Source organism: Dasypus novemcinctus, chromosome 18 (assembly GCF_030445035.2).
Source record: "Dasypus novemcinctus isolate mDasNov1 chromosome 18, mDasNov1.1.hap2, whole genome shotgun sequence".
NCBI classification, from domain to species: Eukaryota; Metazoa; Chordata; class Mammalia; order Cingulata; family Dasypodidae; genus Dasypus; species Dasypus novemcinctus.
The window spans coordinates 16,406,127-16,418,948 of NC_080690.1; the positions used below are offsets into that span (position 1 = coordinate 16,406,127).

Sequence of the window (12,822 nt, forward strand, 5' to 3'; positions counted from 1 at the left end):
GTGACTAGGTGATTTTCTATAAGCAGAAATCTTCTAAAAAGAATCTTTGTTTTTGAGCATTAGGTCTCAACAGAGGGCTTAAAATATTCAGTAAACCATGTTGTTTATTGAATGTAAACAGATGTGCTGTTATCCAGCTTTGTTGTTCCATTTATAGAACATAGAGTTTTAATAGGTGTAGCATAATTTTTAAGGGCCCTAGGACTTTTTGGATTCGACTTAAAGTCATCAGCTGCATTGACCCCTAACAAGGGAGTTGGCCTGTATTTTGAGCTTTGAAGTCAGGCATTGACTTCTCCTTTCTAGCTATGAAAGTCCTAGATGGTGTCTTCTTCCAACAGAAGGCTGTTTTGTCTACCTTGAAAATCTGTTGTTTAGTGTAGCCATCTTCATCAATGATCTTAGCTAGATCTTCTGGGTATTTTGCTGTGGCTTCTATTACTATATTAGCATTTGCTGCTTCACTATGTATTTTTATGTTATGGGGACAGCTTCTTTCCTTAAACCTCATGAACCAACCTCTGCTAGCTTCAAACTTTTCTTCTGCAGTTTCCTCACCTCTCCTAGCCTTCATAGAATTGAATAGAGTTAGGACGTTGCTCTGGATTAGGCTTTGACTTAAGGGATTTGTTGTGGCTGGTTTAATCTTTTATCCAGACCACTAAAACTTTCTCCATATCAGCAATAAGGCTGTTTCTGTTTCTTAGCATCCATGTGTTCACTGCAGTAGCACTTTCAATTTCCTTTAAGAACATCGGGTGGAATGTGGGAGAATGAGGGCTATGATGTGGACCATTTACCATGAGGTGTAGCAGTGCTTAGAGATGTATTCACCAAATGCAATGAATGTCTCATGATGATGGAGGAGGTTGTTTTTATGGGGGAAGAGTGGGGTGAAGGGGGTGGGAGTATATAGGGACCTCATAAAGACAAAAAAAAAAAGAAAGTTTCTTTTGCATTCACAACTAGGCTAATTGTTTGACTCAAGAGGCCTAGTTTTGGTTTTCAACATGCCTTCCTCATTGAGCTTAATCATTTCTAGCTTTGGATTTAAAGTGAGAAATGTGCAACTCTTCCTTTCACTTGGGTGAATTACAATAGTGGCCTAATTACAATAGTGTTGTATCTCAGGGAACAGGGGGGTCTGAGGAAAGGGAGGGAGACAGGGGAATAGCCAGTTGTGGAGCAGTTAGAACACACACACTTATCAATTAAGGTCACTGTCTTACATGAGTGTGGTTTGTAGTACCCCAAAACAATTATAATAGTAACTTCAAAGATCACTGAACACAGATTAACAACAGATAAAATAATTATGAAAAATTTTAAATATTTTCAGAATTACCAAAAAGTGACACAGACACGAAGTGAGAATATGCTGTTAGAAAAATGGCGCCAATAGACTAGCTTGATGTAGGGCTGCCACAAAGCTTCAGTTTGTAAAAAAATACAATACCTGCAAAGTGCAATAAAGCGAAGTGCAGTAAAACTAGGTATACCTGATTTTTGTATGTTGAGCCACCTGCTGGGGATTGAATCATGCATTCCCCAAAAGACATGTTCAGGTCCCAACCTCTGGTTCTGTGGGTGTGAACTTATTTGCAAATAGGACCTTTGGAGATGTTATTAGCTAAGGTGTACCTGAAATGAATGAGGGTGAGTCTTAATCCAATATGGCTGGAAGGTCTCATAAGCAAAGGAAATTGGACATGGAGGAGAAAAGCCATGGGGAACATCCAGAATCTGGAAGTCAATGGATCTCATAAGAGAAAGGAGATGCCACCGTGTGCATTGCTATGTGAGAAAAAGCCAAGGAACCCTGAAGATTGCTGGCCAGCCAGAAGATACTGACCCTGGGAGGAAGCATGATTTCTAGCCTCTGAAACTATGAGCCAATAAATTCCTGTTGTTAAGCCAATCCATTGTATGATATTTATTTTAGCAACTAGGAAATTAAAATACCACCTTTGAATTCTTCGGATAAATTACATTTGGTCATAAATGTATAATCCCTTTAATATGCTGTTGGATTTGGTTTGCGAGTGTTTTGTTGAGGATTTTTGTATCTATATTCATAAGGGATACTGGTCTGTAGTTTTCTTTTCTTGTAATGTTTTTGTTTGGCTTTGGTATCAGGGTAATGTTGGCTTCATAGAATGAGTCAGGAAGTGTTTCCTCCTCACCAATCTATTTTGAAACATTTGAGAAGAATTGATGCTAATTCTTCTTTAAATGTTTGGTAGAATTAACCATTGAAATCATCTGGTCCTAGGCTTTATATTTTTGTTGGAAGGTTTTTGATTATTGATTTAATCTCCTTATTTGTTGCAGGTCTATTCAGATTTTCTATTTTTTCTTGAATCAGTTTTGGTAGTTTGTGTGTTTCTAAGAATTTGTTCATTTCACCTAAGGTCTCTAATACGTTGGTGTACAAATGTCCATAATACCCACTTATAATCCTTTTTATTTCTGTAAGATCAGTATTACTGCCCTCTCCTTGATTTCTGATTCAGGTAAATTGAGTCTTCTCTCTCTTTTTCTTGGCTAGTGTTAAGTAAAGGTTTGTCAATTTTGTTAATATTTTCAAATAAATAATTTTAGTTTTTATTGATTTTCTCATTGTTTCTCCATTCTTTCATTTATCTTTGCTGTAATCTTTATTATTTCTTTCCTTCTGCTAGCTTTGTATTTAGTCAGCTCTTTTTTTTTCTAGTTCCTTAAGGTTTAAGGTGAGGTTATAGATTTTAGATCTTTGTTCTTTATTAATGCATACATTTACAGCTATAAATTTCCCTCTGAGTACTGCTTTTGCTGCAGCCCATATGGTTTGGTATGTTGCATTTAATTTTTGCTCATTTTAAAGTATTTTCTAATTCCCCTTATGTTTTCCTCTATGACCCATTGATTATTTAAGAGTTGTGTTATTTAATTTCTTAATATTCGTAGATTTTGTAGTTTTCTCTGTTATTGATTTCTGGTTTCATTTCACTGTGGTCAGAAAACATACTTTGTCTGATTTCAGTCTTTTCAATTTATTGAGACTTGTTTTGTGGCCTAACATATGGTCTATTCTGGAGAATGTTCCAAGTGGATTTAAGAAGAATGTGTATTTTTCTGCTTTTAGGAGATCTAATTAGTTTATAGTGTTGTTCAAGACTTCTAACTCTATATTGATCTTCTTTCTAATTGTTCAATTCATTATTGAAAGGGGGTATAGAAGTCTCCAACAATTATTGGTGAACTATTTCTTCTTTCAGTTTTGTAATTTTTACATTATATATTTTGGAACTCTGTTGTTAGTTGTGTAAATGTTTATAATCGTTATATTTTCTTAATGAACAAACCCTTTTATTAATATATAATATCCTTCTTTGCCTCTTACAATAATTTTTTACTTAAAATCTATTTTGTATGATACTAGTATAGCCACCCCAGCTCTCTTTTGGTTACTATTTACATGGAATATCTTATTTCATCCTTTTATTTTCAACCTCTTAGTGTCTTTGGATGTAAAATGAGTCTCATAGACAGACTATAGAGTGATCAGGGTTTTTTATCCATTCTGCCAACCTCTGCCTTTTAATTTGACAGTTTAACCCACTGACCTTTAAAGTAATTACTGATAAGGAAGGAATTCAGCTATTTTCCTGTTTGTTTTCTATATGTCATATCTTTTATTTCCCTCAGTTCCTCCAAACTGCCTTCTTTTGTGTTTTAGTGTTTGGTAGTGTATGCTTTTGAATCCCTTCTCATTTTCTTTTCTGTATAATTTTAAAGTTATTTTCTTAGTGGTTATCTTGAGGATTACAATTATTATCTTAGCCTTATAACAACCTTGTTTGAATTAATATCAACTTAGCTTAAATAGTATACACAAACTCTGGTCCTAAACATTTCCATCCTTCCCGTTATATTGTTATTGTCACAAGTTATATATTTATACATTGTGTGCCAATTAACATAGATTTATATTTATTATTTTATACATGTATCTTTTAAATCACTTAGGAAAAAAAAGAGAGTTACAAACCCCAAATATAATGATATTGACTTTTATATGTACCTTTTTACCTATGCAGTTACTTTTACCAGTGTTCTCTTTTTTTCTTCATGTTTTTTAGTTGTTGCCTAATGTTCTTTCATTTCAGCCTTAAGTATGCCTTTTAGCATTTCTCATAGGGCAGGTCTACTGGTAACAGCTCTCAGGCTCTATTAATATTTCTTTATTCTTCTCTCTTTCTCCTCTCCGATTGGATAATTTCATTTGACACATTATGGTGTCCCACAGCTCTCAGGCTCTGTTAATATTTCTTTATTCTCTCTTTCTCTTTCCATTTGACACATCTTCAGTTTTGCTGATTCATTCTTCTGTCTGCTAAAATCTGCTGTTGAAACCCTCTAGTGAAGTTTTCATTTCAGTTATTGTAATTTTCAGGTAAAAATTTTTCTATTTGGTTCCTTTTTATAATTCCTATCTCTTTATTGCTATTCTCTATTTGTTGAGATATTGTTCTCCTGGCTTCCTTTAGTTCTTTGTCTGTGGTTTCCTTTAATTCTTCAAACACATTTAAGATAGTTGATTTTAAATCTTTGTCTATTAATCAAATGCCCATGCTTCCTCAGGAACAGTTTCTATTTCTTTTTTTCCTACAAATGAATCATACTTTTTTGTTTCTTTGTATGCTTTGTAATTTTTTTGTTGAAAACTGGACATTTTCAACAAAAACAAAAATAAAAAGAAAGGAAAGGAAAGAAAGGCAAAAAAAAAAAAATTCTCCAGATCTTTAGATTGGCTCTGCATTGGGGCACTTCCTCAATACTTAATCAGGCCATTTGAACTCTAACTTAGCTTTCACTTTCTGCTTTCACTGAGTATAAAGTCCAGCCAGTGTTGAAAGTTTACGTCTTCTTGGGTATTTTCTGAGTATGTATCTTGCCTTAAGCATGCACGTGACCTTCTCAGTTCTTCATTATATGCCACTATTCTTTCAAAGAATCTCACTATTTTTCTCCCAAAGTAGTTGGTTCTACTCAAAAGAAGGCAAATTAACTGAAAATCAAAATGGAAGAAGCAATAGAGCAAACTGGAAAGGATCATGGAATTGGATTTACACCAGTGTTTTTCAACTTTTTCCTCCATTATTTTCCAATAAAGAAAAAAGTAAATTAATTTTAAATCAAATCAAATTACTTAATTAAATTTTATTTATATTAAATTTAATTTTTCCCTAATGAAAGAAATTAAATACCAAGGAATAAGATTTTGTTGGGTAGGGCTCAGCTTTGGAGAGCTACAAGTCATAGTAATATCAAAGTTTTTTTTTTGTTTGTTTGTTTTTCCCCATCTTAGTTTGCCACAGGGCTGCTGATGCAAAGTACCAAAAATGGATTGGCTTTTGTAAAGGGGATTTATTTGGGGTAAAAGTTTACAGTTCTGAGACAATGAAATGTCCATATCAAGGCACCATCAGAGATGCTTTCTTACCAAAGTCAGTTACTGTTGATTCTGGGATCCTGCCATGTAGCAAAGATGATCATTGACCTCTGCTGAGGTCTCTGCCTTCCCCTGCAGAATCTACCATCTTCCAGAGCACAACTGTGAGCAACCAAGCATAGCGCTTGTCTCTTACTGGGCCTCCTTTCTCAGTCTTGGCTGCTCCATTTTTTCCCAAGTTTAATTGTGAGCTATAAGGCATATGGCTGGGCTCATCTCCTTAGCCTTGAACTGCTCCATGGGTCCAGCCCCTTAAGGGCCCCTTTCTGTGCCTCTGTGCTCTGCTGGTTCCAGATTCAGGGACCTCTTTCAGTCTCTCAGGGCATATGTTTTTCTGCAGTCCTCTCTCTCAAATGGCAGGATAAGTATGGTAGCTTCCTTTCCTCTGTGTGTCTTTATCTCTCTGTATCTTCATATATCAGACCCAGCAAGAGGGTGGAGCATCAAACTGAGTCATACTTTACTGACCTAGTCCAATTGAAAGGGTCTCAAGCCCACAGGAATGGATTCATTCAAAAATATAATCTTTTTCTTTTTGGGATTCATAAAAGAACTTCAGACTGTCACACGCTCCGAATAACCAATTTTTGTCCCTTTGGGGGCAACATTACATCCATTGAGAATGCATGACTTAGATCTTAATCAAAATATTAATTCTGCCACTACTGTGTGACCCTGTGTCCTTAGGCAAGTTATTTAACTGTTCTAAGTCCAGTTCTCCCATATTTAAAATGGAAATATTAAATAGTATCTACCACTTAGGATTGCCAAAAGGCGTAAATGTAGTAATGTATATTCTACATTTAATATTAAATGGAACACAGAGATATATTCTATAAATGGTAGGTTCTGCTGCTACTGTTGTTTCCATTTTTATTATTGGGGAACCTTAGATGGGAGGAAATGGCTTAGAGAAGTAATTGAAACAGAAGACAATGTAAAACGTACAGAGGAACCTTCAATTTGGGATGACAGAGCACCTGAATAGAGCCACTACTGAGTTCACTTTAAACCTGGAGAATCTCTGTGTAAAGGATGCTGTACACCCAGATTGGCAATTCAGAATCTGCATATAAATAGAGTGCTCAGAATTTTCAGACATTAGTGCGAAGCAGAAATCTCTCTGTTTCACTGCTGGTAGAGTGGGAGACAGCCATCGCCTGACAGCTAATAGTACCCAGAACACAGCTACAACTTTCACGTATAAACTAGGAAGTGGCACTGAAATGCCACTGTTTCAGAGGAAGGAAAAACAATTCTAGACCCTATTATCAATTACCCATTGTAGCAGTTTGATATTATTGATGAATTCCAAAATGAAATATTGGATTATGTTTGTAAATTGGTCTTTTCCTCCGGGCATATGAGATTATATTGGATTCAGAGTTTTACTTGATTACTTAATCAAGTAAATCTCTTGTGTCAGTAGGTCATTGAGTACCCGCCCCTTGGTGGGTGGGGACTCACAGATAAAAGGCATGGCAAAGGCCAGAATTAGGGGCTTTTAATGTTGGAGTTTTGATGTTTTGAGTTTGATGCTGCAGTCTTAAGCTGGAACCCCAGGGAGAGAGACAGAGTCATTTGCCTGATAGTTTACAGCTGACCTTGTGGAGAAACCAAAGGAGCTAAGCCCAGAGGAACCCAGGAGGCCTGAACCCTTGCAGACATTGGCAGCCATCTTGCTCCAACACGTGAAAATAGACTTTGGTGAGGGAAGTAACTTACGCTTTATGGCCTAGTATCTGTAAGCTCCTACCCCAAATAAATACCCTTTATAAAACCAACTAATTTCTGGTATTTTGCATCAGCACCCCTTTGGCTGACTAACACACCCATAAAAATGGTGATAGGTTATTGCAAACATCCCTTCTTCTATCCATAGAGAAAAGCAATTCCACCCAATTTCCAATTTAAAATGGGAAAGTACTCACCAAAGGAAACATCACCAAAGTGTAGAGCTGGTACATTGAAATGGAAGGTAGGTCCAATGACACAGCCTCTGGAAGTAGGAATACAAGTTTGGGGGTGGAAAGAGAATCCAATGAATTCAGGGTAACAGTGAGGAACTAGGGAGAGGGTAAATACTGATATATGTAATTTGACATTAAATCAACTATAGAATTTGGATCTAAAGAAACTATAAGATAGTGATTTATCATAGTCGTTTTTAGAATTCTTTTTTAAGCTTCAGACTATTGGGTTGTTGGCAAAGGATGCTGTGGTTAACTTACCCCCTTATTCTTACACTGAGTTGGATGGAGACAGAGCAGATGTTTCACTAAACTAATGGTGCAAAATGATGTTATTTTGGATGAGACACATATCATAAAAAGTTATTAACTTAAGCATGAAAAATATTATAGGTCTAACATCTAAGACTATCTTAAAATAAATAATAGAAAGATTCTACAATTTCTAGCTGACTTCAGGCATGACAGATAAAATAATCTCCAGATGATCACATTCTAATCTCTGGCACCTGTGAATAAATTAGATTATGTGGCAAAGGGGAATTAAGGTAGCAAATGGAATTAAGGTTGATAATCATCTGGTTTAAAGATAGCAAGATAGCCTGGATTATCCAGGTGGGCACAGTGTAATCACAAGGACCTTTAAATGCAGAACAGGGAGGTTGAAGAGGAGGTCAAACTAATGTGATGTGAGGACTCAACCTAATATTGCTGACTTTGAAGATGGAGGAAGGGCATCGTCAACCAAGGAGTGCAGGCAGCCTCCAGAAGTTGGACAAGGCAAGAAAGTGATTCTCCCCTAGAGACTCTTTTTTTTTAAATTTTTATTGACTTTGTAATAATATTACATTAAAAATATATATATGAGGTCCCATTCAACCCCACCCCCCCACCCCACCTCTCCCCCCACCAGCAACACTCGTTCCCATCATCATGACACATCCATTGCATTTGGTAAGTACATCTTTGGGCACCTCTGCACCTCATGGTCAATGGTCCACATCATGGCCCATACTCTCCCCCATTCCATCCAGTGGGCCCTGTGAGGATTTACAATGTCCGGTGATTGCCCCTGAAGCACCATCCAGGGCAGCTCCATGTCCCAAAGACACCTCCACCTCTCATCTCTTCCTGTATTTCCCCATACCCATCAGCCACCATGTCCACTTTTCCCAATCCAATGCCACCTCTTCTATGTGGACATTGGATTGGTTGTGTCCATTGCACCTCTATGTCAAGAGGAGGCTCAGATTCCACATGGATGCTGGATGCAATCCTCCCACTTTCAGTTGTAATCACTCTAGGCTCCATGGTGTGGTGGTTGTCCTTCTTCAACTCCATCTTAGCTGAGTGTGGTAAGTCCAATAAATCAGATTGTAGGTGCTGGAGTCTGTTGAGGCTCAGGACCTGGCTATCACATTGTCAGTCCAGACTCTTAAAAGGAAGATATCTCTGCTGACACCTTGATTTTAGATCTTACTGGTCTTACTGTATGGTAAGAAATTGGTGTGTTGTTAAGCTAATAAATTTGTGTTAATTTGTGTACATTGGTAATAGAAAACTAAAATACCAGGTATTTGTTTAATCTTGTTACCTTCGGAGTAGTAAATTTTTTTCTCCACTATCCACGACAAAGAAAATCTCTAGACAAGACTTAAGAACTGAAGTAACCATGGGGTAGAAACCCAAGTAGTGAGAGTGGGGGTGGACCCACATCCTGGGGAGGACTAATGCCATCCAATAGAGGGAACTGTATCCCTCGAGAGAAAGGGTGGCTCCCAGGGCATTGGGGCAGTTGAGCAAGTTAGGCCCTGAACACTATTCCATCTATCTCTGGAAGTGGCTCCTCAGGAAACGGAGGTTGGCTATCACTGAGGGCACCAAGGTGGAAGGGAAAATGGACGTTAAATGTGTGGAACCAAAGTAAATGGGGGGTAAGAGAGGAGTTTCTTGAGAGTACACAAGGATGGATATAAAACATGTAATATTACACCATAACATATAGGAGATGACAGACTGATAATGTAAACCATAATGTAAAACATAGGATAACTAAAAATGTAAAGAACTGTGTATCCTAAAGTATGCACCATAATGTAAACACAGATGTCACCTTGTTAGAAAGCTAATGTCTCAGACTCTGTACATCACTTTAAGTAAATATGATATGAATAGGGCGTAAGAGTATCACTGTGGAAGGGAAAAGGTTTTCTGGTGGATGTGTGGGAGTGCTGTATATTATATATATACATTGCTGTGGTCTAGGACTCCTGTGAAGAAAAGCTGAATAATTAGGGGGGGGGGGGAAAAAAAAAAAAAAGAAAAAAATAGGATGTGGAATTTTTTCAAGTCAACATTCTTTATCTAAGTTCTTTATCTAACTTTATCCAAGTTCTTTATCTATCCTTTAAACTCATCGCTATATGCCATTCCCTAGTAAGGGACCATGACATTATATTGGGCTTCAAATTTCGGGGAGTTCTGGATCACAGAGTGTTTCAACAATGGCAATGGAGGGATACTGGTATGGGATACCAATGACAGATGATATATGACTGACAGGGAGCTGTACAGAACATATGTCCAGGGTGCATGGTAATGTTTGGATATACTCATAGTGGCAACAATTAAAAACCACAGTAGGGGGGGTACTGGGTTCCTGGCCAGTGGTGCTCTGTCGTGGTCCCTAGGGGAGCAGCGACAGTCTCCCAGGTACAGTGGTGGGGACCGGGAGGGAGTGAGGGTTCAACAGTGAGCCCCTGATACTAATGACTATGCTTGTGAGCTGATAAACCCAAAATAATAACAAGGCCTAGAGCAACTTTGTGCCTGGGAATTTCCTTCTGTCAGCCTTCATGTTACTCAAATGTGGCCAGTCTCGAAGCCAAACTCAGCATGTAAATGCAATGCCTTCCCCCCAGCGTGGGACATGACACCCGGGGATGAGCCTCCCTGGCAACGAGGGACCACTATCAACTACCAACTGATGATGCAACTGGAAAATGACCTTATACGGAAGGTTCAATGCGGATCAGCAGAATATCCATGTCTACATAAAATACCATGACTTTAAAATGCTGTTTGACCTAAAGTAAGGGGGAAATGGAAAGGAGAAATGAGTTTATATGGCTATGAGTTTCTAAAAAAGAGTCTGGAGGCTGGCAGAAGGTTTGCCCTCATGCACAACTGAGCAGAGTCAGAGAGACAGATAAAGCAGATACAACCCCCAGATATTGGTTCCTTTGAGGGCTAAAGAGACCCATGGGAGTTATGGTCATGGCCGATGGGGTTAACTACCAGGGCAGATGGCCCCTCTTTGGAAATGGTGTTTATGTGTGATGAATCTGGACTCAGATGGGATCTCCCTTCATAAGACTTTCATGCTAATGTGCTGGAGGTGCAGTTAATGTTGGGGTTTAAGATATATTTAGGGGATTTGAATCTCTGGACTGACAATGTGATAGCCAGATCCTGAGCCTCAACAGACTCCAGCACCTACAATCTGATTTATTGGACTTACCACACTCAGCTAAGATGGAGGTGAAGAAGGACAACCACCACACCATGGAGCCTAGAGTGATTACAACTGAAAATGGGAGGATTGCATCCAGCATCCAGGTGGAATCTGAGCCTCCTCTTGACATAAAGGTGCAATGGACACAACCAATCCAGTGTCCACATAGAAGAGGTGGCATTGGATTGGGAAAAGTGGACATAATGGACAAAGGGTATGGGGAAAGGCAGGAAGAGATGAGAGGTGGAGGCGTCTTCGGGACATGGAGCTGCCCTGGATGGTGCTTCAGAGGTAATCACCGGACATTGTAAATCCTCACAGGGCCTACATGATGGAATAGAGGAGAGTATGGGCCATGATGTGAACCAATGTATATGAGGTGCAGAGGTGCCCAAAGATGTACTTACCAAATCCAATGGATGTGTCATGATGATGGGAACGAGTGTTGTTGGGGGGGGGGGAGAGGGGGGGTGGGGGGGTGGGGTTGAATGGGACCTCACATATATATTTTTAATGTAATATTATTACAAAGTCAATAAAAAATAAAAAAATTAAAAAAAAAAAAACTAAAAAAAAAAAAAAACTAAAAAAAAAAAAAGAACTGAAGTAAGTCACCATATACCTGCCAACCCTTTTAAAAGTTATAGACACACAGCAGAAAACACACTAAGCATGAAGCTCCTAGTTCACAAAGCTCCAGATGTTGGTGTTCTAAGTGTATTCACACCATGCTGAACGCATTGGTGCACTAGTGTTACTTCCAGCTGCTACAGATTTGACCATAATGTGGTGAGAAGCTGCTGTATTTCTGGGAGGAGGGAACACTGCAAAAACTCAATGCAGTAAGTTTTGATTTCCAAAGTGTTTTTCACAATCTATTGTATTTCATGCTAATGATCAAAGTGACTTCAAATGGTGTGGCTGTTACTTAGCAAGGATTAGGATCCAGTTGAGAGTGAAGTGAAACAATTCTACAGGTGAGATACTTGATTTATTAAAAGAATCTTTTTGGGGCCAAGGTAACAAATTGATGAAAAGTATTTGCAGTGAACAAAAGGCTAAAGAAAGCAGGAAAAAAGCTCACAAAATTGCACAGAGCAGTTGTTTAATCAGTGCATAGGTTGAAAAGAACCAGAGATCAATCGCATTTGTTCAAAGGATATTTAACTGTGGGGACTGTAGCTAAGTAACAGCATGTGGACTTAGATATGGTTAGATGAATTCTACTAGGGATCGTGGCTATTAGAACAGTTTCTGCCAAGATTTTGCCAGACATCTACATGGTGGTTAGTTAAAATTATAATGTTAAAGACTATGAATTAGAATGACTGAATTATTCTGATGCATTAAGCAAAACAAGTTGACTACAAAAATATATTTATGCTATGGTAAAACTTAAAAAAATCATGTATGCAAAAACAGAAGGGAACAAAACTGCTCATGGGTAATTTTTCAAAATCCCGTTGATTTACAGTATTGCTTATCCAATCACTGAAAAAAGACTATTATGCAATTGGATAAGTAAATCAAGATATTCTGGTATTTCAAGGCATAGCAGTCAAAATTATATGATATTGAAAAAAAGAGTACCTGGCAATAGAAAAGTAATAAAAAATATCAGAATCCGTAAATTAACTTTATAGAGATTTCTCAGGCCATGAGGACAAAGAATGTGTTCCTGACACAGTCACAAATGAAGTTGGTGTTAACATGTGGGGCTGAAAAGAGATGATATACGTGTATTTTCATCCTTTATGGTTAGACATTTACTCTTTATACCATATATTTACCAGGTTTTCAAAATTTTTGTGATTTGAAGTGCTATAATATCTTCAGGCAGGTGA

At 37.9% G+C, this 12,822-nt stretch overlaps 1 protein-coding gene across 3 annotated transcripts in view; it reads right to left on the minus strand.

The window, feature by feature from the left end:
- The window catches only part of HYDIN (HYDIN axonemal central pair apparatus protein), a 516,844-nt gene that overhangs the window by 253,264 nt on the left and 250,758 nt on the right, over nt 1–12,822 (minus strand). For all 3 annotated transcript variants that reach the window (XM_071209089.1, XM_058279757.2, XM_071209090.1), the window contains one exon: nt 7,426–7,493. In XM_071209089.1, coding sequence (XP_071065190.1) covers nt 7,426–7,493 — 68 coding nt within the window. The remainder of the gene's footprint in view (nt 1–7,425; nt 7,494–12,822) is intronic.